This window comes from Equus caballus, chromosome 18, assembly GCF_041296265.1.
Source record: "Equus caballus isolate H_3958 breed thoroughbred chromosome 18, TB-T2T, whole genome shotgun sequence".
Lineage (NCBI taxonomy): Eukaryota > Metazoa > Chordata > Mammalia > Perissodactyla > Equidae > Equus > Equus caballus.
Genome location: NC_091701.1, coordinates 49,614,093 through 49,637,877, shown reverse-complemented (window position 1 = coordinate 49,637,877; position 23,785 = coordinate 49,614,093). Strand labels below are relative to the sequence as shown.

The following is a 23,785-nucleotide window of genomic DNA, read 5'->3' as shown; positions in this document are numbered from 1 at the left end:
AGTCACTGATTATAATTTGGCTTACTTGCATAGTAAGCATCCAGTGAGTTATAATTAATTATTATACCTTACGAATGGTAAAATAGCACTAAAGTGTTTTTCGGTTATTTTCTAATCACTGAGGTTAGCAGACAGAGTCTGGCATAATTTATGGGGAAAAGGAACCCCCCAAATTATCCAGTTGTGGGCATCTTATTTTTTGCCACCACCAGTTTGAGAGTAGATGGGAGAGCTGCAATGAAATTGGGAGAGCCAGTGCAGCCAGATGTGGACCTATACAGTAACAACTGGTAATGATGTCTCTGAGTTTCAAACCCATTATTCTATTACCCCTACAGGGCTCAAAGTGGCTTCACGTCTTAGATGATTAAACATTTCTAATTGAGATTGAACCGTGTTCATTTTTTCCTCCAGTTAGAAATCCATGTGGAGATAACAATGGGGGCTGTGAACAGATCTGTGTCCTCAGCCACAGAACAGATAATGATGGTTTGGGTTACCGCTGCAAGTGCTCACTCGGCTTTGACATGGATGCAGATGAACGCCACTGCGTTGGTAAGGAATTGGTTTGGGACTGACTTTGTGGCGGGCAGCACAGGGGTATGTGCTGTTCTTGGATGGGGCCAGCTGCCTGTCTGGCTTCTTCACTGGGAATAAGCTTTTGGTAGCCCACTAGCTGCCCTCATCAGTAGGCACCACTCCCTGCCTTTATACAGAGGTGTGTTTGAAGACATAAATTTCTCTCCTTTGGGACTTTGTTTAATTGGTCTCCCTTTCCCCTTTGTCTCCTTCCTGAAATCTGTGTCTCCTTTTCCAACTGTGTTCTTGAAATTCCATAGAGTTTAATTTTGAGTTCTTTTTTGTGCTGTGTTTACCTTTTCCTCTTTAGATGTAAGCCTTAATGTTACCAGGAAACACTTCCCATCACTTTTATTGACCTCTCCTAAACTGCCACTTTTGCCCTTTGAGTCATATAATTACATCTCGATCCCACTTGTCTGTATTGCTATACTCCAAAGTAAACTCCTAAGCATTGGCATGGCTCATTTCCTTGTCTAGTTTTTCTCTTTTCAGTTCAGACTTTCTCTTTATTTCTGCCTCTATGGTCTGAGTTTCATTCTTTACCGTAAACTTTTCCCCTGTTCCTCTTCGATTGCCTACACATCTACTCATCAGTAGGCTATTGCCTCAGCCTCAGCCGTTGATGAAATCCACTCCTACGATATTTGTTTCTCTTATTTTCACATTGACAACTCTCCTTTTTAATACTTTTGACAAATTCTGGCTGCTTCTGTCTTACTATGTAAATTGTCTTATTCTAACTCAGATGAATTGTTAACTTTGTGGGTCATCCTAGATTCGGATAAAAATCACCCTCACTTAAAAAATTAACACTACGTTATCAAATAATTTCACTTTTAAACTCCTTCTGCAATTTTTATCTTTGTCTTGGGTATAACTCCTTCATCTTTCCCTTTTTGACACATTGTCACTGTCTCCTTCTTTGATTTTAAACATCACTCCTTTCCTGTTTCCTTCCTTTTTTCCCTTCTTTATGTCTTCCTAAATAATTTACTGGTTGCTGTTAATTCTTCTCTTTTACTGATCTTAATACTTCAAAAACTGCAGTAGGATTCTCTGTATAGATCTCTATACAAAAGTTAATCCAACTTGAGAATTTTGATGCAATTACTATGCAGTCCAGTTAATACTGCTTTAGAAATTAAGTTTATTGGGGCCGGCTCCGTGGCTGAGTGGTTAAGTTCGCACACCCCACTTCAGCGGCCCAGGGTTTCGCCAGTTTGGATCCTGGGTGCAGACATGGCACCGCTCAACAAGCCATGCTGAGGCAGCGTCCCACATAGCACAACCAGAGGCCCTCACAACTAGAATATACAACTATGTACTGGGGGACTTTGGAGAGAAGAAGAGGGAAAAAATAAAAATATATTAAAAAAACAAGATTGGCAACAGTTGTTAGCTCAGGTGCCAATCTTTAAAAAAAGAAAAAAGAAATTAAGTATATGGACACTGTCTTTTATATAAATCAGTCTTAAGGTTAAGCTTCTCAGGAAGAAGTAAGATTGTAATACTTGAATCACCTTCATAACTGTTTATCTTTCCTCCTATTATTTCTAACTATGTTTTCCACAGATTTATTTCAGATTTAATTCTATTTCAGAATTATCAAATGTGCTTTATGGATGGAATTCAAACAGGGCAAGAACCCTGCTGTGCTGACTGTGCTGTGTAATTTTCCCCCAGCTGTTAAGCAGTTCCTGATCTTTTCATCGGAAGTGGCTGTTCGTGGCATCCCCTTCACCCTCTCCACCCAGGAGGATGTCATGGTTCCGATGACGGGAAATCCTTCTTCCTTTGTTGGGATTGATTTTGATGCCCAGGAGAGCACTATCTTTTTTTCAGATACATCAAAAGACATGATTTTTAAACAAAAGATTGATGGCACAGGTAAGAATGGCTTTTGCATGTTTTGTCTGTTTTCAATAATAATAGTAAGAATTTGCTCAGTAAAACTTGGCATTCACTTCGTAAGCAGACTCCTTTACTAAGCTTGCTAAATACTTTTAGATTGAGAAAAGAAATCTATTGCTTTTCTTATGAGTTGAGTTAAAGCAAATGCTTTTCCTTTATTTTCAAAATAAGTTATAAATGAGAGTGCGTTTTTAACAATGACAAATATTCATATACAAGGAGTCAACACTCCATAAAAGGAGTGTCAAGTGTATGAAAGCCTTTAATGGATTAATTGACTAGAGCCTGTTCCTCATATTCAAGCAGCCAGATTGATCCAATGGAAGACCTCTCTTTAGGGTTGCTGGAATACCTAAATGCTAGACTTGGAAGAATAATAATTTTTTAAAAGACATGAATTACATGTAAATATGCATTTACTGTAAGTTTTTAATTGATTGGAATTCCTTTAAAATCTTCATAATCATCACAGGAAGATAAATTATAGCCAGTCACACTTTACCATTGGGTACTTTATTGGATGATGGCATAATCCAGTACTTTCCTTTTACAACCGACTAGTCTGCAGTTGTAAAAATATTGGCAGCCAATATAACACAGCAACTAAGAGGTCCAGCTCAGGAGCTAGCCTGCCTAGTTTTGAATCGTGGCTTCTCCCATTTCCTAGTTCTGTAATCTTGGGGAAGTTACCTAATTTCTTTATCCCTCAGTTCCTAAATCTGTAAAATAGGAATAATAATACAAGTACTACATAGCTCATAAGGTTGTTGGGAGAATTTTAAGTTAATACATGTAAAATGCCTGGAAAATAGTAACTATTCAGTAAATGTTAGCTATGATTTTAGCTGTTATCAATGCAAAACCATATTACTCTGCTCCACCCTGCCCCCAACCCAGACCTGCTCTCCAAGGTAATTGCTTCCATTCTTTCAGCTGTTTCTTCCATTATTTGTCTTCATATTTCTAAACACTTTGGTTCTATTACTATTTCTCAATTTGTCATTTTAGACATTTTTTTCCTTGTTATAGATAAAGATTTAGCTCTCTGACATTCCTTTCCTCCAACTTCTCTCCCCATATTCTCCCTAAAAAGCTAGACTGTAATTTTTTTATTAAATTAATAGTAGGTGTATATATTATTAACCTAATATAAATATAAATATTGTTCACTGCTAAGCCAAATACTATTCTGCGATGACATTTTTTGAGTAATTTTTGATTTACTTCTGGAGTTAGTAATTGCCCCATCTTCATTTGCTTAGTTTTCTATATAGCTATTATATATTTTTCCCAAATGATCCAACAGATCTATCAAATGCCTGTCTATCTATCTATCTATCAAATGCAAACACTCTGTAATTTGTTTCTTCTCTGGAGACTTCTGTCTCCTGCTCCAGTTGGGACTCATTTCTCTCTAGATCTGGTGCACAGCCCTTGTCTTTTGACTTCCCTTTCCCTGTTTCCTGTGCTGGATCTCCACTTTCTGGCACATTGTTTATTTCTCTTTCCAGATTTATTTCCTCATTTTGGTGAAACACATTATATAGTGGCTTAAGAAGAAGGAGTAGGAGGGTGTATTTTTTGAGTCTTGGAATGTCGGAAAGTCTTTTTATTTTGCCCTCCATCTTAACTGTTTGGCTGGGTATAGGGTGAAAGTAATTTTACTCTGGAAATTTGGAGACACTGCTCCACTGTCTTCTAGTATCCAGTTTTGAGAGTGCTATGCCCTTCAGAGAACCATTTCAATGTATATGACTTTTTTTTGGTTGCTATTGATGTTATTTTGTGTTCATTCCTTTCTGGAAACTTTTAGAATCTTTTTGTTATCCCTTTAATCTTGAGATTTATGTCCTTCTATTCTGGGAGATTTTCTTGCCTCTGTTTTTTCTCTTCTCTCTGTAATTCTTAACAGTAAAATGTTAGATTAATCACCTATTTTTTTCTTATCTTTTCTTTCCTCGTTTTCATCTCTATCATTTTGTTCTACTTTCTTGTGAGATTTTTTGTCATTTTAGTTTTCTGCTTTTCTATTGAATTTTTTATTTTATTTGTAATATATTCAATTTTGAAGAGCTCTTTCTTTGTTCTATGATTATTTCTTTTTTCATAAAACCTGTTCTTGATTCATAAATTCAATATCTTTTCTTGTTTCTATGAAGATATAAATTACATTAAAAAATTAATCTTCCTCTGTTTCCATTTCCTTTGGGTTTCTTTTTACTTTTGGTTTGTTTTCAACTTTCTTTTTCATGAAGGAAGCTTTCTTCAAATTTCTCTGGCCCTTGTTTGATATTAAGGGCAAAGCTATAAAAAGCTGAACGTCCGTAGATATGAATGGATCTCGTCAGCTGGTGGATTTTAGTGGATGAGGCAGCCTTTTTGTTGGGGAGCTCCCAAACGTCAGTATTAGTAAATGTTTTCTCGAGATAGTCAACATCTCCTTAATAGATGCTTCCATTCTCCTTCTTGGGGTGGGGAATAAGAGGGGAGTAGCTGGTTGTCTGTATTCTGGGAGCTGAACAGAGGACAGGGAGAACCCTCCAGATCAGTATTCACAGAATGCCCCTGTACTTAGTTCTGTGTCCATCCTACCCCTGAGTTGTGCATTTTGTCCTGAGGCCACAGTCAGTCTGCTTCAGTTCCTCCAGAGAAGAAAATCTCTCCTCTCTTTGAGGAGGGAGATAGAGGGGAGTGGCCGGGATGCTCAGGATCTGGGAGGGACCTGGGAGTCTAATCCCTCCTGATAACAACTAACTAAACCCCTTAGTCCCTTGCCCCTGCCTTTTTCAGAGCCTGGTGCCTGTGTGCAAATATGCTGAGGCTTCTGCATGTGTGGGTGTGGGTCTCCCCTCTGTCAGCACTTAGTTTGCAGCTTTCTCTTCCCCTCTCCTCAGAGAGTTGCCGCTTTTCTCATCCCTTTCTCTTCCAAACTTTGTGGAAATCTCTCATCTGCTGTTCTTTTACTGTCATTTTAATAGAGTTTGGAGGGAAGAGGAGATAAACGTGTGGTCAAGCTGCTGTTTTGCAGAGTGCATCTTTTCTGAGGTCTAGAATTAGGTCCACTGAGCTTGGAGAACTCCAGTCAGTCTTCGCTCTCACAAAAGGCAGTATTGGGTTTCTAAGCCACATGCAGGCTGTCTCCTGTGGGCGCCTCCACAGGTCAGCTTCCTTCTGCTTTGGCAACTGGAATTCTCATCATGTTCTTCTTTTCTTTTAAAGATTTTATTTTTTACCTTTTTCTCCCCAAAGCCCCCAGTACATAGTTGTATATTCTTTGTTGTGGGTCCTTCTAGTTGTGGCATGTGGGACACCGCCTCAGCGTGGCTTGATGAGCAGTGCCATGTCTGCGCCCAGGATTCAAACCAACGAAACACTGGGCCGCCTGCAGTGGAGCATGTGAACTTAACCAGTTGGCCACGGGGCCAGCCCTCTCATCGTGTTCTTTTAGTCAATTTCACGTCCACATGCTGGGCAAGTTGCCTTTTAATAAATTCTTCTTGTCAGTGGGTAAACTCTATGCTTTGGCGAGGAATGTATTACATTGCTCTGTTTTTTGAGGGAGAATATTGTGTCAATGCGTACTTGTGCAAAAAATGAGTTGTCAGAAACCAAATTAAAGTCAAAATTCCTCGGGGAACTCGCTCTATCCTTTCTGTTCTCCTACTTCTCTATTTCTACTGAATATTCCCCATCAGATATGCTCAAGTCTCTCCCATCCTAAAAGACATTCAACCCACCCTCCGTTCCATGTCCATCTCTAGTTACAGCCCTCTCTCCTTGATTTCATGGACAAGCATCTTGAAAGGTTGGTCAGCACTTTCCTGTCCCTTCTTCCACATTCTCACTTATTCCTCACCTCAACGCAATCAGCCCACGTCACATGAAACACCTCTCACCTGGTCACCTCCAATCTCTTTGTTATAAACTTTTAGTCCTTATCTTTGGCACTTTGATCATCTTGTTAAATGCTTTCTTCCATAACAACACACTCCTTTGGATTTCCTTCTATTTCTTAACCTTTCTTTCTAGTGTTCCTTGGAGGTCTTTTCTTTTTTTTTTTTTAAATTTCATTTTTTTTAATTTGTATTAGGGAAACTTTATTATTTTTTTTATTATTTGTTTATTTATTTATTATTTTTTTGAGGAAGATTAGCCCTGAGCTAACATCTGCTGCCAATACTCCTCTTTTTGCTGAGGAAGACTGGCCCTGAGCTAACATCCGTGCCCATCTTCCTCTACTTTATATGTGGGATGCCCACCACAGCATGGCTTGCCAAGTGGGGCCATGTCCGCACCCGGGATCCGAACCGGTGAACCCCGGGCTGCCAAAGTGGAATGTGTGCACTTAACTGCTGCGCCACCTGGCCGGTCCAAGAGGTCTTTTCTTATTTGCCTGTCCTGTACATAACTGTCATCTCTAGTGTTCCACATTGTCCTCTTTTCTTATTCTACATAATTTTGTACCTTCCATGTCTTCGGTTACCATCTATATAGCAATTATATGTTAGTGTGGGGAGACTTAGAGCGTTTCCTGAATGTTTTCCTCTCAGCCAGGGGGATGAGGGAAAGATCAGGGAAGGCTTCTTGCAGGTGATGATAAAAGTCTTCATCCAGGGGCCGGCCTGGTGACGCAGCGGTTAAGTTCGCATGTTTCGCTTCTCGGCGGCCCAGGGTTCACGGGTTCGGATCCTGGGAGTGGACATGGCACCACTTGGCACACCATGCTGTGGTAGGCATCCCACATATAAAGTAGAGGAAGATGGGCACGGACGGATGTTATCTCAGGGCCAGGCTTCCTCAGCAAAAAAGAGGAGGACTGGCAGTAGTTAGCTCAGGGCTAATTTTCCTCAAAAAAAAAAAAAAAAAATCTCTATCCAAGCTCTCCCTCTGAGGTTCAGACCCATAGTGCCAAGTGCTTTTTGGATCTCTCACCTGGATATCCCACAACCACCTCAAAACCAATATGTCTAAATGGACACCTTTATACCATTTCTCACAGATGTCTTGCCTTAGCATGACCACTCACCTCTTCCTCCTCTCCCTCCCGTCACCCCCAGAAATCTAGTGGTCCCCTGAACTTCTCCCACTCTTTTACCCTCTGTCATTAACTCATTAATCTTCAGCCAAGCTCTGGAACATGTAGAATTCTTAATCTCTCTTGCTCTCACTTCCAAGTCTTTGCTCTCCTACAGCCCCCAATTTGTTACCTCCTTTGGGAAACCTCTCCACAGCTCAAACTTGCCATATGCTCCATTCGGAATCTGCTCGCATCCCATCCTGTGCATACCTCCATCACAGCACCCATTACTCTTTTATTTTTGACTCTTGACCTAATTACCTCCTCCTCTTTTTCCTACTTCATTATAAATACCTTGAAGGCAGTGTCCACACTTCTTTCAAGATGCTTCACCTCTCTATGACTCAGTTTCCTCCTCTGTAAAATAAGGATAATAGTACCTACTTGTTGAGCTGTCATGGGGATGGACGAATCCATGGAAAGTACTTGGGCCAGTTTCTGGCTCATAGTAAGGGCTCAATATAAGCTATTATTGTTAATACTATTAGCAATGTTATGTTTCCTAAATATCTAGTATGATATCCAGCACACAGAGGACTTTATTTTTACAATCTGCTGAATAAATGACTGGAAAAAGTACTAGGATTGTTTTTCTTACTTCAAAAGAAAGAGGTGTGATTGTATACTCTGATTCAGATTTTCTTTAGTGAAAAAAGAAAAAAGAGGCGAAAAGGCATAAAAATTTCAGAACGAGGAAAGTAATCTTTTTTTCTCCTGTACCAGTTCTGATTTTCTTTCTAGCATCTTTGCTGGTCTTTTCCAAACTTGGCAACTTTGTGGCTCTGAAAGACTGCTGAGAGGGTTGGGCGTAATAGCTCAGAGCTCAGAGCTACCCCCTAGTCGTACCTGGCGGTGTCAGCTTATCAGGGCTGTCTGTGGGTGGTGTTTGTGAGTATGTGAACTCAGGTATCTTTTCTTCAGATGTTCTGCAATAAGAATTTTTTCTGGAAGGTTGAACAAGGGAGTAAATCCAGGCCATACCACTCCTGGTTCTATTTATCAGCATCATATCTATTCTTTGAGATCCAAACTTTGGCGGGGATGGATAGATTCTAAGTTTATCTGATGTTGTTGCTGAGCAGTTTACAGTTGTTTTATTTTTTAAAGAATTCCACATGTATTAATGAAATATGCTCTAATTCTGACACAAAATGTAAATATGTAGTATCAGGAAAATGTATGTCTCATAAAGTGAGCTGAGTTTAAACCGTGTCCATATTTTAACTCATAGGAAGAGAAGTTGTCACAGCGTCCATGGTGGAAGGTGTCGAAAGTTTGAGTTTTGACTGGATTTCAAAGAATCTTTATTGGACAGAGGCTTCCTACAAGAGTGTCAGTGTCATGAGGCTGGCTGATAAATCGAGACGTGAAATAATCAAGAATGTAAATAACCCACGATCAATCGTGGTTCATCCTATTGCTGGGTGAGTATGTTCACGTCTTTTAAAATTATTGAAAAGTAATGCCGTAGGGATTTGGCAAGTTCAGCAAATAGAAGATTGAACTACACAAATTGAAATCACCTTAAATTTTATCCCTTTAGCATAAGATTGAGTAACCACTTTCTCTCCTTCAAAAAAAATTTTCTCCTTAGTTTCAGCTTTCCCTGTCTTCACTGGGTGTGGTTTTTTCCACAATCGCAGAGGACCAAAGCATGTGCTACAGATTCAGTGGGGAAGGAATGAATATGCAGCAGAATTGTCAGGAGAGACTCAGATTCTTTCCTTGATTTAATACGTTGATATAAAGCTTAGCAAATTTGTTCAGTAGTTTTCAGAATAAAAAGTCTTTCAGACCATAGACAAAGTTTTCTGTTTAACTGTTCCATAATTGGTAGCGTTGGACAAGAAGAGACAGAATGGTTCACACTGTTCCTTTCAGGTTCTTACCTTCCTTATTTAAATATGTTTAATAGCTAATATGTTTATTTAGAACAAGTCTGAGCTAGGTAGTTGTATTTGAATGGAATAGTAATTAAAAAAAGATGACTGGTAATTCACTAAAACAATTCACTGAGGACACATAGTAAGCACTTTACAGATATAATCTCATCTAATCCAAAAGTTAGTTTGTGACCCAGGTATATATAATACCTGTTTTAGAGATAATGAATCTGAGGCTCAGAGAGATAAAGTAACTTGCCCAAGGACACACAGCTATTAAACAACAGTTAGTATTCGAATTCCGGGCCTGTCTGACTGCAAAGCCTGTGTGTCTAACAACTCTGTGTGCTACCTCTGGAGTGTTTATTTTATATTTTATTTTTCTCCTTGTGAAATAATATAAGAAACATTTTAAAACTGACGATATTATTGATAGGAAATTTTATTGCCCTATAGACAGTTAAATAGTTGATTTTCTAATGAATTTATCTTAAGCTAAATCTTTGGGATTTGGTTTTAAAAAGCCATAAAATTCGTTTCCTAATGACTCCTTCATTTAAAGTAATATGAAGTCACATTTCAGAAAGTTACCTTTTGGAAAAGACTAATTTTAGTTCCTAAGGCTTATATGAAAGAGAAGTTTTTTTTCTTCCTAGACTTATCTTTTTGTCACTCCTCAGAATAAAAAAGATGTCTCGGGTAAGATATTGTTTAAGAGTTATGTTGATTTGGATGCATTCTTCATCAAAGATGTAAAGCTGAGTGCAAATTTTTCAGCTCCTTGTGGAAGATGAATAAAGAGCAATCTGGTGGATCCAGAGAAAAAGAGAGGGATTAAAATCTGTTTCCTTGTTCACAGTTTATTATTTCCTTTGAACAACATGGAGTATTTAAAATGTAACCTGAACTGAGTCTTTTTAATGAATCTACTTGATGACAATAGTTTTAGGTCCTAAGTTCAACACGATGGTCCTGTGGTTTGGATGCCCATTTTAATGGCATTTGTATTTATTGCTTTGGTTATATGTTGATAACTGAACTTTTAGTTAAAAATTATATCAGGGCCTGCCCAGTGGTTAAATTCTTGCGCTCCACTTGGGTGGCCCCAGGTTCACAGGTTGGATCCTGGGCACGGACCTGCACACCACTCATCAAGCCATGCTGTGGTGGCATCCCATGTGCAAAATAGAGGAAGATTGGCAACAGATCTTAGCTCAGGGCCAATCTTCCTCACACAAAAAAATAAATAAATAAAAATTATGTCAGTTGTACACTAAATCTCCTTAATAAGCAGGTTTTTTTTCTCCTGTATAAGCCCAATAACATATACAGAAAATGAAATTAGTTCCAGCAAGTCTCTGGAGAATCTGTGTTTGTGCTAAACCTCTCTGAGTCGTGTTGTTTGTCTCAGTGTTAACATCTTTGATTTATTACCTCTTTTTCTAGGTATATATTCTTTTCTGATTGGTACCGTCCTGCTAAAATTCTGAGAGCCTGGAGTGATGGATCTAACGTTGTACCTATAGTAAATACTACTCTTGGATGGCCCAATGGGTTGGCCATTGATTGGGGGTAAGTAGGAATCATCCCAAATTGCTGAGTTCCCACTTACTGTGGAAGACATGAGGCAATATGTGGAAATAGGAAGGAGTGAGGAAACTGGTACTGCTTGCCTTCAGATATTTTTACATTGTTGGTTGGCAATGGGAGAAGGATGTAGAATGATACAAGAACACAAAGAACACAAACATGGTTGGCTAGCTTCCACTGGGATGAAAACTAATGGATTCATGAACATTCTGAGGAAATTGCTAGAAGAAGTAGAATGGTAGGACCTCGTGGAAGGTCAAGATGGAGGAGGCAAGACCCAAACTCCAGTAGAAGTAGGCTAGGGATTGGTGAAGTGCAGGTTATGTGTCATTTTTACATGGGGCATGTTGAGGATAGAAAGCCCTTGTCAATTAACCAACAAATGTATAGTTGTCTATGTGCACTCTGGGAGAATTTTTGAAGTATAAGATATTGTTCTCGAGAAATTGATTATCTATCTAGGAATATAGGAAAAGGTAACGGGGTAAATAACCTTGTAGTTTATAGGATAGATAAAAGGAAGAAATATATTTAACTTTTTAAACATAGATTACTATCTATTATTCTGAACATGTTCATTTAATAGGGAGAAAAATAAAATTCCTAACTTGAAGGTAACATTTCGAGTTTTCTAAGACAATTAATTGAAAATTACTTCTTGAAAGTAGCTATATCTTTCTGGGGGGGATCATCAAACTTTAAACTTTTTCATGAGTATAATTTAAGTTTTAAAAACATTGTTTAATAAGTGTCATTGAACATACTGTTTTTTGAATGCCCTCAGTGTAAATGGTAATTTGCTAGTTTCTGAATAACAGATCCCTATTTTATTACTTTAGTGCTTTACGATTGTACTGGGTAGATGCCTTTTTTGATAAAATTGAGCACAGCACCTTTGATGGTTCAGAAAGAAGAGCCCTGGGCCATATACCGCAGATGGCACATCCATTTGGACTTACTGTCTTTCAAGGTATGTTTTGAAGCAATAAAAGTGTGTGTTGTTTTTATACTTTGCAAGTTGTAACAGTAAAGATTCATCCTCATTTGGCAATCTCACAATTCCAGAAAAGCTGGTCACTTTAGAAGACAAAAAATTAAAACGGTGCTATTATGTATAGGCAAAACATTTGGTTTGTTGACTGAATATTTGACCATTAGAATATTTTTTTTGTTTTAGACATTTTTAAATAATAATATCAATAACTTATATGGGTATAGTACTTTGTAGATTACACATATTATACAATTGAACATGCCAAATTTTCTGTTATATAAATATCACAGGAAGAAATAGTAAGTTACTGCCTTCATCATTTTCAAGAATAAAACAGCAAGAGCTGTTTCCAGTAACTATTGTAACTTTTTTTTTTTTTGTGAGGAAGATTGGCCCTCAGCTAACATCTTTTGCCAATCCTCCTCTCTTTGCTTGAGGAAGATTGTCGCTGAGCTAACATCTGTGCCAATCTTACTCTATTTTATGTGGGATGCCACCACAGCGTGGCTTGACAAGCAGTGCTAGGTCTGCACCCGGGATCCAAACCTGTGGACCCTGGGCTGCTGAAGCAGAGCATGTGAACTTAACTACTATGCCATTGGCCAGCCCCAGAGTTTTGTTCTCTGATGTTTGCAAGAACCTAGTTAGAATCCTTGTGGAAAAACTATTATACATATTCATCAACTCTATACTCACTGGATGTCTCTGAAACTTTTTAGTCACAATGTCGGGTAACTGACATCATCTTTGTTATATAGAAATGTTAGGATATGGCTTATGAAGACTAGCAAGATGTAGTTGTTTTTTCATCAACCTTTCCAAATAATTTAATGCTACTAGTAAAGATTGCTGGGAGCATGGAATTCTGGGAAACTACAGCAACAACCGTCACACCAATATATCAGTTTTCCTTCTCTCAACTCCCCTCTTGAGTGTAAGCGTGCTGTTGTCAGTGGAGTTACTGGAATTAAGAATGTAGTCTGGCACCATGAAACAGGTGGTTTGTTTATTCTTGAAAACAGGGTGTCTGTGAATGATTGTATAGCTTGTGCACTGCATAAAAGTGCCAGGCCAAGAGGATGAGGGGAGGCTGAAATCCACCCCAGTTCTCCTTGACAAACCATAGTTAATCCAGTTAGAGGGCTGCCATTTTGTGATCCATCAAAGGCTCTGTGCATGTGATAGTTGTGTCCCTGGTTGAGACCTCCTACCCTGAATAATTAGCATAGTGCTTTAAAAAACTAGATACTAACTATAAATCAAAGACTTTCTCACACGCTTATAGTGTGGAATGAATAGCTAGTAAATATAGTGCATATTTCATCCCGCTCTCTGTTTATCTGTGGAGGAGTGCATGGTATTTTAAAATATTTTAAAAATGCTCTTGTGAGATTTTTGATGAGTCAATTATACTCATCCCCCTCCCCCAATTCATTCACTCCCTTTTCACTAATGATGTCAGACACATACTATTTGCTGTCACATTGGAACATTAGAAGAATGTTAAATTTTCTCTGCTCTTTGCTGGACTGTTTTGGGATTGGGTAAAAATGCAGTTTCAGTATCTTTGGTTTCATCAGTATGAAAAAAATTTGAGCGCACACCCATGAGAGCAACACAACCTTCCAAAAATAATAATAATTGTTTCTTCCAACACTGCCCTTCATGATGAATTTCTTATGGAAAGTTGTTTTATTGCACAACACCGTGGAAATTATGTATCTTCTTAATGAAAGGCTACATCTGCTTGGCTGTCTGCATACCACCCAGGACTAAAAGGTTTATTAAACTCCTTATCTATTTAAGGTTAGTAAGATATCTTCGTGAGTGGTGAGACTGAGATTGCCAGTCAGTCTAGATAAGATTCAGTGAGTGACTGATTAGTCATTGATTAGACCATAGATAAGGAAAACTGGCCCAATGATAAAATGTGTGACATCTTAGGCATTTTCTGGTTAGTTGGAATTTTTAGTTAGTTAAGCTGTTGTTAAAGAGATAATCTACTTTGATTCAATTCTTTCTTTTGAAAACTCTGTATATGTCTTCATTCCTGCTCCAGTAGCTAGTATAAAGGGACCATGATTAAATTTTTAATGTCTAGATTCTTACATTCTAACTATCTTTCATTCTAACTATCTTACTGTTTAACTATCTTACTATTTTGAGCTTCATGGAACATTGCTGTGGTTGTAGGTGTAGGCACACTTCTGAGGATAGTTTTCCTGATCCTCAAACATATACTGAAAGTTCCTTTCTGGACTGGATCTGTACTTTTCCTTCTCAACAGCTTCTTATTAAAGTTGAGTATAAAAATTTTTTTAAGGTTCTCATTAAGAGATCATATATGGAATGTTTGACCTGGAAGGGAACTTAAAGGTAATTTAGTGTATTTCCTTAATTTTACTATAAAAATGAGCCCCCACACAGTTAAGTGTTTGCCTAAGAGCACTTCAGCAGGTTAGTGCTTTAGCTGGGATAAGAACACAGTCTTATGAGACACCATCTAATGCTCTACAGAAGAATCCTGAGATTTTTAAAATTTTTATTTTTACCACTAAAGTCTAAACCTAATTGCTATTAAATGCCATCACAGTACTCCATACACGCTTGCCTGAACCAAGTATTATTAAATATATAGGCTTCTAAAGAGTCATTTCTAGAGAGTAACAAGTCATGGAAAATGATTGCAGAAACCTATTACAGATATTGATGGAAGAAGCTTCTCACATTTGCAAGAAGCATTACGAATCTATTGCATTTTCCCAAGTGATTTAAAAGCGAGCTGTGAGAAAAATACTAATCACCTGTGTTTCTTCATAGATTACTTATTTTTTACTGACTGGAGATTGGGTGCTATTGTTCGAGTCAGGAAAACGGATGGTGGAGACAGGACAGTTATTCGAAGTGGCATCAGTAAGATAATGCAAGTGAAATCATATGATGCTAACACCCAGACTGGTGAGTGAGATTGCCAAGTTCTTTTACGTGGAGGTATTTATTTAATATGGTGGCTCCTTTTCTCCTTAAAGTATATATTGCTCCTGAAAATTTTATATTCCTGTCACTCAGATAGTTTAATAGTGTAAGACTTAAATTCTGCTAACTCTAAAACTGTTGTTGGGAAAAACACATTGTAGCACTTCTCTGTATTTAAATCGAATGTTATATTTGGCATGTTGGTTTCCAAGAGGAAGCTATCTTTTAGTATTGGGTCTGAAATATGTCCTTTCCATTTATTTTTCTTCACAAACCAAACCTGTGATCAACCTAATGGAAATATGCGTAGCTCACCATTTCAGGGCGTTGCTTTTTCAGGTTCTAACTACTGTAATCGACCCACCCATCCGAATGGCGACTGCAGCCACTTCTGCTTCCCAGTGCCAAATCTCCAGCGGGTCTGTGGTTGCCCCTATGGAATGACTCTGACTTCTAATCACTTGACATGTGTGGAAGACCCCTCCCATGAACCACCCATAGAGCACTGTGGCTCTTTTTCTTTTACCTGTAACAATGGCAGATGTGTACCTACTTACTACCGCTGTGATGGAGTTGATGACTGCCATGATAACAGTGATGAGCATCTATGTGGCACATCTAGTAAGTAGCTTATACACTGGAGATACTTCCTGGGATGACTAGAACAGGGAGAGGTGGGCTTTAAAAAAAAAAATCTTGGGTTATCTCGATGGGAAAAAATATCTTTTAAAATTTCAGATGTTTGCGTACTCCAAAGGCTGTTAGAAAGCTAGACAATAAATACCATTCATAGATAATGTTACAAAGGATTTCTAGTGTTGATTTGGACTATCTTCAATAAAATTTCTTTCTGACATTGTCTGTTTGGACCAATGCAGTCATTACATCTTGTCAAGTCCCCGAAAAAGTCAAATCAAAATAAACTGGATATAGTCTTTAGTATCTGAGAGAATAGTATCACAGAATAGATATTTGCAATAACACCTTTTCAAAATCTCGTGGACTAAATTCCTTTTTCCCTCTTTGGTGTGAAATGAACTAGGGGTGAAATGGTGGTTTTAACCTTTACATTTTTCTTTTGATGGTAGTCCAGTCTGTAAAGTTTGGAGCTTAATCAATTCTACTGCAGAAGAAAAAAGTATTCCATTAAAAAAAAAAGATAGAGGACAGTTGAAATCTCAGAAATCTCTATTAAAATGAGATTAATAGTAATAATAACCTGTCTTTTTGAAGAGAAAGAAGAGTGATAGATTTGAAAATAGAAATGCCCACTTGTACATTTTTTTTGAAATTTCTAAAATTTTCTTCCTTTTGAATATTATCTTTCTGTTTCTAAAAGTGCAGATTTTTGCCTGAATATTTTATCAACTTGCATTTTTCAAATGACGTATTTTCAGGATTTCTGTAAACTGAGTTTGAAATTGTGATTGGAGGAAGTACAGCTTAGAAGTAAAGGATGGGCCTTAGAATCACACCAACGAGAGCTTGAATCTTGGGCAGATTCCTAAAACTCTCAAAGCCTCGGTTTCCTTGTCTGTAAAATGCAGATAATTGTATGTACATAACAGGATTCTTAGGAGGGGCAAGAGAGAAGGAAATATATAAAACACTCAGAAAACTGCCTGTTTTATGATAATTGTTAAATAAATACCAGTCAATGATGATGATGATGATGTAATGACTTGCACATTTCCATTTTGTATAATGCTCCCATTGAAAAAGGAGAAGAATCAGGCCTTTACAAAGTAAGAACTCATTTAAAAGGCTGTAAAAACAAGTGTCTTCATGACCAATTTGTTTCTGTTGTAGATAACACCTGTTCACCTTCAGCATTCACCTGTGGCCACGGAGGAGAGTGCATCCCTGGACACTGGCGCTGTGACAGACACGCTGACTGTGTGGATGGCAGTGATGAGCAGAACTGCCCCACCCAAACCCCCACTTCCTGCCCTGCATCCTCCTTCACCTGTGATAACCACCACTGTATCTCAAGGAACTGGGTCTGCGACACAGATAATGATTGTGGGGATGGATCTGATGAAAAGGATTGTGGTAAGTTTTGAACTGATTTCTCCTAAGTCAGCCTATTAAATAGATTTGAACAATCAGTAGGGCTTGCTCACTAAGGCTTACACAATTTTCATCGTATCTTAGCCACTTCTATTCTGTCTATCAATCCCTATATCGATATGCTATAAGAGCAAAGACAGGGGAACTTAGAGTCCTCCTAAATAATGAGTTTTGTCGAAGCAAAACAGAGACTGTCTCTGATGTCTAACATCCAGATAGAAACTTAAAAAGATGCTTTAACTAACTATGCAGATATTTAAAACAAATTTGTTTTTTTTTCTAAATCATATAAACACATCTAGACATATGGCTATTGGTTTTTCTTTTCCTATTATACAGGCACAAAGGCAATAGAATAAAGAGGCACAGAACACTTAAATTTCCGTTAATCTTACCCACCTGCTTTTCATCTTGCCAGTTCTGATTTCCTGTAGGTTGTTTGTTTTCATGTCTGCAATAATAGTTTAAGGTGGAGGAAAGTTCCCTGAACTAAGTTCTAATCTCAGTTGCATGACTAGGCAAGTCACTTTTCTTCTGGAATTAGATGAGCTTTAAGATTCCTTCAAGCTTTCACATTCTATGAGTCCGTATTTAATATAACTTCATGTTGTGGATGGGGCAGCCAACACATCTGGCTCTAAAGCTGTATCTCTTGAGCAAGGTAGGACCCTGGATTTTAGAATTGTTCTGCTTAGACTTTGGATTAAATCCAGTTATCATGATCTCTGTCTACACTGCTGCTACCAGGCATGTGGCTCGTGCCAACCATGCTGCCTAGTTGGGCTCCATTGCTTCGCTCTGGCGTAGAGTCATGGACTTAATAGAATTTATGTGGTGTAGTCCTGTCCAAGCCCGTGAGGCTCACTTTCTAAGTGTGGTGTATTTTTCAAGGTGTATTACAGTTTCTGACTCTGCCCTGTAATCTTTTTATTCCCGTTTCCCAAAACTGTCCTAGCTTTGAGTGCTCTTGCTTGGCTGACTTTGGCAATGTGGCTGATTTGAAGGAATTTTGAACACGTGCACAACTGAGATAACTTACGTATTTCCTTAGCATTTTTCAGTTTAACTCTGGTACACGTTGAACAAGAAATAAACTGTTATTTGGTTTTGTTTTTGGGTGACATTAGAACTTCCAGAGACATGCCTACCTACCCAGTTTCGTTGCCCTGGGCATCGATGTATTGACCTATCTTTCGTCTGTGATGGGGACAGTGACTGTGTTGATGGATCTGATGAGCAGGCTTGTTGTAAGTGGATTGCTTTATTTTTATTCATATTTAGAAAAATCTCGGTTTTAGTCATTTTCTCCTTGAGCTAACTTCTAATGTTTTTCTCTTTCATTCTTAGTTATTAATTGTACTGCTTCTCAGTTCAAATGTGCCAGTGAGAATCGGTGTATTAGCAACGTGTATCACTGTGATGGTGTTTTTGACTGCACTGATCACTCTGATGAGACAGACTGTTGTAAGTACCATATACCCAGCGTGTTTCAGGTAAAGGAATCATTTCATTTTTACTAGGATTGATATTACCACAAATTTTCTCTAACTCAAACTGGAAGGAAGACAGCCTAAATTACAAAGTATTCTCAAAAGAATGCAGTATGGAACATGCAATAAAGTTGACCAGCTATTACTACATAATGATTTATAATATGTGAAATAAGTGATTGGATACATGGGCACTTTCAAATAGTCTCTTAGGTAGATTAAATATTTCTTAGATATTTTTGTTCTCCCTACTAGTTTTTCCTGGGACATTTCAAATTAGTGGGTTTCACATTTTTGAGGCTTACCATAATAAAGATACTTTAATGGTTTCTTTACTTTTTAATTTTATTTATGTGTTTATTTTGAGGAAGATTAGCTCTAAGCCAGTATCCACTGCCAAACCTCCTCTTTTTTGCTGAGGAAGACTGGCCCTGGCTAATCTCAGTGTCCACCTTCATCTACTTTATATGTGGGATGCCTGCCACAGCATGGCTTGACAAGTGGTGCCATGTCCTCACCCAGGATCCACCGAACTGGCGAACCCCGGGTCGCTGAAGCAGAGCGTGTGCACCTAACCACTGTGCCACCGGGCCGGCCCCTGGTTTCTTTAAAATCTAAGTAGGGAGGTCAAATCATAATATAGCTATGGTATGGAATGGTGTTTGATATTGATACTAATGAATTCATTTTTTTAGTTATTATTTATTGAACGTCTGCTAAGATGCTATACATGGTTTTTGTGCTTAGAGTCTGGTAAGAGAATTAGAGAAGGTAGGAGACAATTAAAGCAAGGTAGACAGTTACAAGGACCTTAAAAATGATACAGATAAAATTCTTGGAGGTTCAGAGCAAAGAAATTCCTTCTAGCTTGAGGATTCAAGGAGGATATAAATCTGATGAACCCATAATCTCCACAGGCTGGAGGTCTATAATGGGTATGATTTATTCTTGCCCACTTTTTGTGTTAAATAGATTTTAGACTTGTAAAAAATGTCAAGAGGTGGTCATTTGTTTGAATAATGATATTTGAATCATAAAAAGTAGGTTTCTATCAATTTTGCTCCCCAATCAGAAGTGTTTAAATCTATGCATAAAAAGAAAAGTTAAATAAAATGCTTACATACTTTATAGGTTTATACAGCACTCAGAAATTCTTTTTTTTCCTCTTTTTCAAAGATTGGCACCTGGGCTAACAACTGTTGCCAATCTTTTTTTTTTTTTTTTCTTCTTTATCTCCCCAAACTGCCCCTGTACACAGTTGTATATCTTAGTTGCAGGTCCTTCTAGTTGTGGGATGTGGGACGCCACCTCAATGTGGCCTGACAAGCGGTGCCACGTCCGTGCCCAGGATCCGAACCCTGGGCCGCTGCAGCGGAGTGCGTGAACTTAATCACTCGGCCATGGAACTTAACCACTCGGCCACGGAGCCGGCCCCGCACTCAGAAATTCTTAATCACTGATTTTCCTGTTTCACATTGAAAACATGGAATGCTGCTGCGATGATCTGGAGTTACACTGCCAATGGCCACTAACTTGCTGTTGCCTGATGAGGTTTCTGGGCGGCAGTTTGGGTTTACCCCTGTGAAATAGGGAAGGATTCTTATGTATTTCTCAAGTATTGCTCAATGAGTAGTGGAAAGTTTGCAATGATTTAAAGATTTATTTTCACTTTTGTTTATTTAATGTGTGCGAGTTTCATTGGGTATATTCATTTGAGGGAAAATTGTAACATCCAAACAGATGATGTTAATCACGTTAATTCAAAGTAACCAAAGCTGTTTAAGCTGTGTTGAAATGCTATGGTGATTCTTTTGTGTGTGTGTGTGTGTGTGTGTGTGTGTGTGTGTGTGTGTGTGTGAGGAAGATTGGCCCTGAGCTAACGTCTGTTGCCAGTCTTTCTCTTTTTGTTTGAGGAAGATTGGCCCTGAGCTAACCTCTGTGCCAGTCTTCCTCTATTTTATGTGGGATGTCGCCACAGTGTGGCTTGATGACCGGTGCTAGGTCTGCGCCTGGGGTCCGAACCTGCAAACCCCGGGCCACTGAAGCAGAGCATGAGAACTTAACCACTATGCCACTGAGCCAGCCCTGCACTGGTGATTCTTAATAAAAAGACAGACAGATTTTATTATTTAATCTGTAATAGAATGAACATTAGAAATGCAGGAAACAATTTTCTTTTGACTCAGGAACTTATCTTCTATTTAGGAGTCTTGCGTACTGTTTTCTTTGTTGTCATATCCACAAATCAGACAAATATTGAAATTTCTATGTACCACATAGAGAAGACCTTATTGCATTTTATATTTTAATATTGTATTTGTCCTAGTCATTATTATAAATCTACCATTGATCCAAAATCATTTCCTCTGAACCGAGGAATTATATAAAAGAGATTATGAATTGCATTCGCAAGCCCATTTTCCCCATGCTTTTCTTTTAGCAACCAGGCCTTCTGGTATGTGCCACCCAGATGAATTTCAGTGCCAAGCAGACGGTACCTGCATCCCGGGGAGCTGGGAGTGTGATGGGCACCGAGACTGCATCTCTGGATCTGATGAGCACCAGGGCTGTTCCCCCAGAACCTGTCCTCCATCTCATTTCCTCTGTGACAATGGGAACTGCGTCTACAAGGAGTGGCTCTGTGATGGGGACAATGACTGCAGGGATATGAGTGATGAGAAGGACTGCCCTACTCAGGCCTTTCACTGTCCCGTTGGGCAATGGCAGTGCCCTGGACATAGCGTCTGTGTGAATCTGAGTGCGGTGTGTAATGGCATCTCTGACTGCCCCAATGGGACAGATGAGTCCCCACTTTGCAGTAAGTTTCCTGATCACAGTTTATTGGCCATAAATTCATTCTGAGCAGTGGCCTGCTATGCCTCACCATTGTCACAGTCACCATGTAGCTTTTGAGGAAGGGATTTCAATTCCTCTCTGAATTCAAATCTGTGTAGGAATAATCATCCTGGAATTCAAATAAATCATCACTGGATAATATTTCTCATTAAATCCTTTGCACTTGGTTCTGTGTTTTTACTTCTTTTTATGTCATTGTTTAGAAAATTTGAGGCTGTTAGATTGTCAAATTAAATTTGGTTCTGTTGGTAATGTGCTCATAAGTTTTTCTAACTTTAATATTTTCTAATTTCAATCAGAACTTGCCACAAAACAAATGAAGTCCGGGGATTTGTGTGTGCTGTGATTAAAATCTTGTGATTGGCATGTAATCCTAATTACTGTCCTTTCTTTCTTTCCTTTTTAATCAATGCTCACTCTCAGATGAACCCCAGCCAGGTATGATTGCAAAGTATTTTAGATCCTTACGATTTTATATGTGTTATGTTTGTGCCAAAAATGTCCTAATCATTTTGACTTACTTCCCCTTCTAGTGCATGTTTTGTATCATGACTCTCGTAAATAATTTAGAGCAAATGTAGAAATAGACATCCTCAGGCGTATGAGCTGGCATTGCCGTTTTGTCCCTGACGTAAGGAAGGATGGCGTTCTAGTGGATCAATGCCGTCTCATGTTCCAATTGCCTTTCCCTTTCCATTTATTCACTTTCATAGACCTTCCAGCCCTTGCTCTTAAATGTTAAAGTCATATATTCTGTTTCTGTGTAGGTAGAAGAATGACAGGAAGCAAGTGCGAAGTAATTTAGGTCTTTTTGTATGTTTTATCAATGACAGTCATGTTTCTTGATGTCAACAATACTTCCCCAAGTTTCTCTCATCTCACTAAATGGAGTTATAATAGAGGAATGCAGTGAAAAAAGTGGTCCAAGTCCTGTGGATATGAAGGATAGGAGATCCTCAGGCAAATCAGAGCAGACACTGAACAGCTTGTAGAGCTCATCCAAGTGGATGTTGCTCTTAGCTCTTACCTGGGTATTAATTATGTGCAAGGTGGCCTGAGACTGTTTGACAAATATCACAATGGAGTGAACCAAAAAAGCAAAGATTCCTTACTTTTCCATGATTCTCTTTCTTTATTCTAGACCAGGAGAGCTGCTCAGATTCCAATGCTGGCTGTACACACCAGTGTATTCAAGGGCCCTTTGGGGCTCAATGCCTGTGTCCATTGGGATTCCTGCTTGCCAATGATTCTAAGACCTGTGAAGACATAGATGAATGCGAGATTCCAGGCTATTGTAGCCAGCACTGTTACAATATGAGAGGTTCTTTCCGGTGCTGGTGTGATAAAGAATATATGTTAGACACTGATGGGAGAACCTGCAAAGTTACAGGTAATGACTGAACTTGAAAGTGAACTAACTCCAGCTAATTTAACAGAACACCCTAGAGGTTAAGATCAGATGTCACATGTAGGCATTTGACAATGTTGGTTAAGAGTCAAATGGACTCAAATCATGGATAGGTTATGTAACCTCCTTAAATCTCAGTTTCTTGTGAGGATTAAATGAGTTAATATACATAAATATAGAGGTTAAAAAATACAGGTGGTAGATGATTTTTTAAATTATTTAAAATAATATCAAAATGGTTTTTATATTATTTTAAAAAGAATTTCTATATTGTATTTGAGAATCATTATATAATGTTTAATGAATTCAATTCAACTGATATTAATCCAGTTTCTACTATGTGAAAGTGACTTTACTGTGTATTAGGATATTGATTTAGCTGCTTTAAAAGTGACCAAATAAAGGAGGCTAAAACAAAATAGACAGTTTCTGTTTTTTCAAGTAAGAGTCTGGATGGTAGATAATTCGGGGGGTAAAGCTGATCTGTTATCCTCATTGTGTAGCTTCCATGTAGGGATCCAATGCTATTGCTCCAGTCTTTGCCCTCCCTCAGAAAGTAAGAAAGGGAAAGGGAAAGTGGAAGGCAAGCTTCTTTTTAAGGATGGGACCTGGAATTTGATACGTCATTTCTACGCACGGCCTGTTGGTTGGAACTTAGTCGTATGGTTACTCCAGGCAGAAATGGAGGCAGAGAAATGTCTCTAGCTGGATGGCTGTGTGCCAAGTTAAAACTTGGCATGGCTTATTATTAAAAAGGAAGAAGAGGAGAGGAGATCCTGGGGGACAATTAGAAGTCTCTGCCACAGCTGGATGCCTGGGGGAAAAGAAAAATATTTAAGACATGATTTCTGCTATAAAGACACCTACAATCTAGGAAGGAAGATAAACAAAGGTATAAAAGTAACTCTAGTAACAGGAAGAATGCAAGTATGGTTCACTCCAGATTAA

General features: G+C 38.5%; 1 protein-coding gene across 1 annotated transcript in view; it reads left to right on the top strand.

Annotated features, from left to right (window-relative positions):
• LRP2 (LDL receptor related protein 2) overlaps positions 1–23,785 on the top strand; it is a 197,623-nt gene that overhangs the window by 74,281 nt on the left and 99,557 nt on the right. The window contains exons 15-26 of the mRNA XM_005601570.4: positions 415–555; positions 2,266–2,469; positions 8,802–8,994; positions 10,900–11,025; positions 11,883–12,013; positions 14,858–14,995; positions 15,353–15,634; positions 16,823–17,065; positions 18,211–18,330; positions 18,431–18,547; positions 21,014–21,391; positions 22,571–22,819. Of these exons, the coding sequence (XP_005601627.2) occupies positions 415–555; positions 2,266–2,469; positions 8,802–8,994; positions 10,900–11,025; positions 11,883–12,013; positions 14,858–14,995; positions 15,353–15,634; positions 16,823–17,065; positions 18,211–18,330; positions 18,431–18,547; positions 21,014–21,391; positions 22,571–22,819 (2,322 nt within the window). The remainder of the gene's footprint in view (positions 1–414; positions 556–2,265; positions 2,470–8,801; positions 8,995–10,899; positions 11,026–11,882; positions 12,014–14,857; positions 14,996–15,352; positions 15,635–16,822; positions 17,066–18,210; positions 18,331–18,430; positions 18,548–21,013; positions 21,392–22,570; positions 22,820–23,785) is intronic.